Source organism: Anser brachyrhynchus (assembly GCF_964034855.1).
Source record: "Anser brachyrhynchus genome assembly, chromosome: 14".
NCBI lineage: Eukaryota > Metazoa > Chordata > Aves > Anseriformes > Anatidae > Anser > Anser brachyrhynchus.
In genome coordinates, this window is record NC_137709.1 from 13,210,942 (window position 1) to 13,216,941 (window position 6,000).

General features: G+C 62.6%; 1 protein-coding gene across 1 annotated transcript in view; it reads right to left on the reverse strand.

Annotated features, from left to right (window-relative positions):
• PCDH12 (protocadherin 12) overlaps nt 1-5,431 on the reverse strand; it is a gene marked incomplete at its 3' end in the record, with an annotated part of 9,725 nt that extends 4,294 nt beyond the window's left edge. The window contains exons 1-3 of the mRNA XM_080555286.1: nt 2,134-5,431; nt 1,668-1,762; nt 551-702 (exon numbers count right to left, since the gene is read on the reverse strand). Of these exons, the coding sequence (XP_080411412.1) occupies nt 551-702; nt 1,668-1,762; nt 2,134-5,001 (3,115 nt within the window). The 5' untranslated portion in view covers nt 5,002-5,431. The remainder of the gene's footprint in view (nt 1-550; nt 703-1,667; nt 1,763-2,133) is intronic.
• Nucleotides 5,432-6,000: the final 569 nt, after the last annotated feature.

Below are 6,000 nucleotides of genomic sequence, written 5' to 3' on the forward strand. Positions count from 1 at the left end.
GTTGGATAACTGGCATGGGGTATGACTCCTCGTGTACTGCTGACCCCCTCCCATGCAGAGGAGGGATTTCAGGGCCACCGTAAGCAGTTCAGTAGGAGCTTGGGCAGGAAGGGAATGAAGACCAAACCAGAAGACAGCTTATACCACCAGTGCAGGTGAATCCTAACCACTGCGCACAATTCTGCTCACCGCACCTCAATGAATAGCAAAATAAATCAGTAAGAATGTAGAAAATAACCAGCATGGTAACAGGAGACGAGACTAGAGCCATTCAGGCTGGTAGGAAAGAGGTGCCTGATGGGGCTCAGGGGGTCTAGAAGGTCACAAAGGGCTCAGGAAGCACAGCTCTTCTCCTTTCTCACTCTGCATGGACCAGACGACCATAAAGCAGAGGCTCTCGGGTCAGCGTGGAAGCAGAGTTTGCACATAGTGAAAAATGCCAAATGCCAGCTGCTACCATCTTCTGAGCAGGGTTGGTGTGTTCCCTGGGGACATCCCGCCAGCCCCAGCGTGCCCCCAGCTCGCACCGAACACGGCGAGGCCACCTCACCTGCCTGCGGCTCCAGGAGGGTCTCCAGCTCCTCTCCCACCAGCTGCGGCACGGAGAGGTCAAAGCCGCTCTCCGAATCGCGGTCCTCGGCTTCGCTCTCGCCATGCCCGCTGTCCTTCGTGCTCAGGCAGTCAGCATCCAGCCCTGCAGCCCTGCAAGGGTCCCAAAACACTCAAGTCAGGCTTTTGCTCCTGCCTTGCCTATTGTTTTGGAGGTTGTGGTCTTAATAACCCATGAAGTGACCCTGGGGTGGGACGTGGGCATTGTTCTCCCACTGCCCGTCACCCAACAGCTCCACACACCCTATCCGTCTGCAGATGGCCCTCCAGCTGGGTCAGCCAAAGCTTGCAGCTTTCTGAAATGCCACTTTTGCAATCATTTTAGTCTGTGTTGTTTTTTTTTTTTTTTAAAGCATGTGAGCAAAAGCATAGAGATCGGGGTGCCACGGACCCTCTGAAAATTGGGCTCCAGCTGGGTGCTGGGCTACACATGGGGCTGCTCTACATTTCTTGCCCAGGAGGACTTTAATCCTTTTGCAGGGGGATCCCGAGCTAACAGGGAGCTGCTGGCCCTTCCCCATGAATTCGGAGCAGCTGCCCATGCGCAGGACGGGGCAGGGAGCATCGCAGCCCAGGGCAGGTCTCCCTCCCACACCGTCCAGATGGGGCTGACAACGAGAAAGGTGGAGAAAACTGCGTCTGCCCCTGGCATGGGCAGGAGGGATGTGGTGAGGCAGTGAAAACCTCTGGCATTCTCAGGAGCTTTCACCCACAGATAGCAACGCCATAGCACCTTTCCATTGTGCTTGAACACACCGGTGTTTCCCCAGCAAGGACGGGCAGATGGTTTGTGGTCAAGGGGGAGCTCAGGTGGGTGTGGAGGGAGCTGCCAGAGGTGCCCCAGAGCATCCCCAGGAGGGAGCTGGTACCCACATCAGCATGGAGGTGGGAGCAGAGGAGCACAGCCACCTCCAGAGGCAGGACCTGCCTCCCTGCCCCGCTGCTTGTCCCATCTCGGGTCAATGAAAGCGGGGTGAGCTGGTGCCCCTGCTCCCGAGGCCGCTGGGGCTGAAGCGGCGGCAGCAGAGAGGCAGGGGAGGGCTGAGAGCAGACCTTACCTGCTGCCGTTCTTGGCCGTGTACTTGTTTCCCCTGTGGTTTGTTTTGGGCTGGAACTGGCCCTGGTGCAGCAGAGACAGCAGCTGAGAGATTTGCTGTAAGGCAGGAAAAGCCTGTTGAGCCCTGCAAACACCGCTCAAGCTGCTTCCTGCCAGGATGTCCCCTCCGAACCGCACCACCTTTTTATAGCGTTTCCTCCTCCTGCAGATGGTTCGGCATCCCCACGCGGGGGAAAACAAGGCACCGAGCAGCTCACCTAGCCCCAAGCTTCCCTTGTGCCCCTGCCCCTGGTACATGTGGTTGTCCCCTCCTCCCCATGCCCGGTGCCCTCCACCCCAGCTCCCTGCATGTCCTGGTGGGCATCTGGAGACCCCTACCATCCCCTGCATGTTCCCAGCCCACCCCCAGGGTTAGGCAAGATTCTGGGGGTTTCCACACCTCCAGCAAGACGTGGAGCATCTCCTACCTGCACCGGGGCCGACTCCATGGCGAACTCCCCGTTGGGGCTCTGCTCCGCCAGGGCCACCAGCGAGAGCCGGACCAGGCTCCTGAGGATGTGCTGGTGGGGCGGGGGCTGCCCCGGTCCCTGCGGCGCGGTGCCCGCTGGCTGGGGTGGGGACAGCGGGGACTCTCCCAGCAGTGGCTTCTCCGAGCCTTCACCATGTGGCAGGACGTCTGGGGGGCTCATGGATGCATTTTTGGGTCTGTGGGGCTGGCAGGGCCGGCGCTGCATGATGGCGAGGTTGAACATTCCTTGCTCCTCGTCCGAGTCCTTTGAGGTCCTCTGGTTTCTCAGGGTCCTGTAGAGAGTGGGGGTGAGGTGGATGGGAGGCTGCGGGGAGCCCTCTGGGCAGGGCTGGAGGGGCTCAGCGCCCCGGGGCCGGCCCCGCAGCGCTGGGACCAGGTGGATGTCGGCCTTCTGGATCTGCCGGGGCGGCTTCTTCAGCTGCTGCTGCCTGTGGGCGTCCTCCGCCACCCTGCAGTTGTAGGCCATGCCGTCCTTCTTCTCCTTGCTGCGCAGGGACAGGGTTAAAGCCGAAAAGAGGAGGCACCCACCCAAGAGAGCGGCCAAGCAGATGACAGCCACCACGGGCGGGCTCAGCCGCCCCGGCTCCCAGGCAGAGATTTTGGAGAAAGCCCCGTGGCGTCGGAAGAGCAAGCGCACCCGTGCCTGGGTGTGCAGGGGCTCGTCCCCACCATCGCTCACCCTGATGGCCAGGTCCCACCGGGTGCCGGCGAGGCTGGTGGCATTGGTGGTGTTGAGGAAGAGCTGCCCTGAGAGTGGGTCCAGCACGAAGAGCCCAGCGCCATTTCCGCCCATGAGGTCAAACCTCAGAGCCCCATTGGGACCGGAGTCTCCATCCCTGGCCACCACGGTGAAGAGGAGGGGAGTGTCGGAGCATGACACCGGCGTGGCGTTGGCCACCGCTGTCCCCAGGGTGCTCCCGTTCCCAGGGGTCACCCAGATGCACCCTGTCTCGGTGCCGACCAGGACGGATAGCGTGGCCGCGCCACCCACCAGCGCCGGCTCGGTGACAACGGGCGCATTGTCATTCTGGTCAAGCACAGCCAGCTGGACAGAGACGTTGGAGGCCAGCCTGGGGTGGCCGCCATCCTCTGCGGTCACCAAGAACTCCAGGCTGCTCATCTGCTCGTAATCAAAAGCTTGGAGGGCAAAAACCTCCCCGGTGGTGGGGTCGATGGAGACCAGACCTGAAACTGAGGCGTCCTGGATGCTGTAGGTGATCTTCCCATTGAAACCCAGGTCAGGGTCGGTGGCGTGGACGGTGAGCAAGGAGGTCGGCGCTTCGCTGTTCTCCTTCACAGCGCTCTCGTAGGCGGCCCTCTCGAAGGAGGGGGCGTTGTCGTTGACATCGCTGATGCAGATGGTGAGGTGCTTCAGCACGGCCAAGGAGCGCTCGCCCTGGTCCCGCGCCACCAGCGTCAGGTTGTACTCGGCGCGCAGCTCCCTGTCCAGCGCGGCGCTGGTCATCAGCAGGTAGCTGTGGCTGTTGGTCCTCTTCAGCCTGAAGTGCTCGTCCCCAGGGCTCAGGGAGCAATGCACCCGCCCGTTGTTCCCTGAATCAGGGTCACTGGCCGTCACCAGGGCCACGAAGCTGTCTTTGGGGACAGCTTCTGAGAGCACGGGCGCCTGCGCCGCCCAGGTGACGTGGACGTCGGGCGCATTGTCGTTGACGTCCAGCACTTGGACCAGGATCTTGCAGTGCGCCGGGATGGGGTTGGCACCCAGGTCCCTGGCCTGCACGTCCAGCTCGTAGGCGTGGGTCTCCTCATAGTCCAGCGGGCGCTTCAGGACCACGCTGCCCGTGCGGGCATCAATGCCGAAGGCACTCAGCACCTCCGGGGGCGCGTGCTTGCTGAGGCTGTACTCGATCTCCCCGTTGGGACCCTGGTCAGGGTCGGTGGCTGTGACCGTCACCAGGAGGGTCCCTGGCGGAGCATCCTCCCGAACCTCAACCACCAAAGAGCTCTCTGCGAACACGGGGCTGTTATCGTTGGAGTCGAGGACGATGACTTTAATTAAAGCAGTACCCGACTGCGGTGGCTCCCCATGGTCAGCAGCCGTCAGCACGAGGTCGAAGGAGGAGTGCAGCTCCCGGTCCACCTCTTTAACCACGACGAGCTCGGCGTGCTTTGTGCCATCGGAGCTGGAGACGACATCCAGCGCAAAGTGCTCGCTGGGGGACAGCGTGTAGGAGCAGTGTGCATTGGGGCCAGCATCAGCATCCAAGGCTCGGTCCAGCGGGATGCGCGTCCGCAGCGATGCACTCTCCGACATCTCCAGCTCCAGCTCGGGTGTGGGGAAGCGGGGCGCGTTGTCGTTGATGTCCAGCACTTGGACCTCCACGTGGATCAGAGCCAGCTGCCGGGCGGCCAGCACATCGAAGGAGACCCAGCAGGGATCGCCGTGCCGGCACAGCTGCTCCCTGTCCACCCGCCCGGCCGTGCTCAGCTCACCATCCCCGCTCCCCACGTGCAGCGGGAACCCCCCGGGGCTCTGCAGCAGACGGAAACTTTCCTCCGTTTCGCCGCTCTCGCCCCACTCAAAGTGCTCAGCCAATGTCCCTATCACCGTGCCCTCCGGCACCTCTTCGTACAGCCGGTATTGCACTGTGAATGTGGCCACCTCCTGAGCGTCAGCGGAGAGGAAGAGGTACCACCAGAAGGCCGGGAGCTGCAGAGCAGAGCGACCCAGCAGCAGCAGCCCGCTGACGATGCCCACAGCCCCGCCGCTCCGGCTGGCAGGCATGGGCTTCCCCAGCTGCCTCTGCATCCCTGAACGGACCTCAGGGCATGCACGAAGCCGCAGCATCTTCTCCCGTTGCCGAATGCCACTCACCAGCTGGAAAGGAGCAAGAAGAGCACGGAGGTCCGGAGGCTGCCCCCAGCCCTGCCATCACCCCAGGACGGGCAGCGGAGCATCGCGGGCTGGGACGCCGCGGCGGGGAGCAGAGGGACTGCCACCACCGCGGCCCGGGAGCGGTGTCCGGCAGCGGGAGGTGGACCAGCCGTGCTTCCTATGGAAACCCCACCTACAGGAAAAGGGAGGCCCGGGTCGGCACAATGCTTGTGGGGTGGGGGCTCGCAGGGCAGCACGCCGCCCGGCCCGGCGAGGTGTGGAGATGTGCTTCGCTTCCAGCCTGCGGGGACCACCGCTGCGGTCACCTGCAAAACACGCGGTGCATTACATCCAGCCAAACCCACGCACGAGCTTCAGGAAGCTTCAGAAGCGATGATGGCCTTCTGCTCCTGCATCACCCTAAAGGCTTCTTCCCCATGCCATCAGGTTTCTGACTTACCCTGATCTGTTTTAATTTTCTCCAAATCCAGCCTGCAACCCCCAGTCCTCACACTGCCTTTTGCTGTCGGTTTCAAGGACGATGTGCCCACGCTGCATTTTTCAGCGTGTGGCTCTTGAATGCAACCCTGCTCAGTTTTCCCCTGGGCACTCAGGGTGACATTTGGTGCCACTCGCACACAAAAACCCACACCCGTCCTGCTCTGGCACAGCTCAGCTGTGGCACCAGGACCTCACGATGCTGGTCCTGGGCTCAGCCCCAGCCCCAGGTGACCTTTGCCGGGTCATTTCCCTTCTTTGTGCGGTGGCTTCCTCCTCGGCTAAAGGAGGCAAAGCCACAGGCTCTGCCACAGGGATGCTCTTGGGCACGGGAGGAGCGGACGTCCCACAGCCCCCACGTGGCTTTGGGTGGGCGGCAGGGAGGGGGCGGCTTCCTGCTGGGGGCTTCAGGACCTCCATGGCCTCAGGAACAAGCCCCTGCCATGACCCTGGCCCGTGGGGACGTCAGCAGAG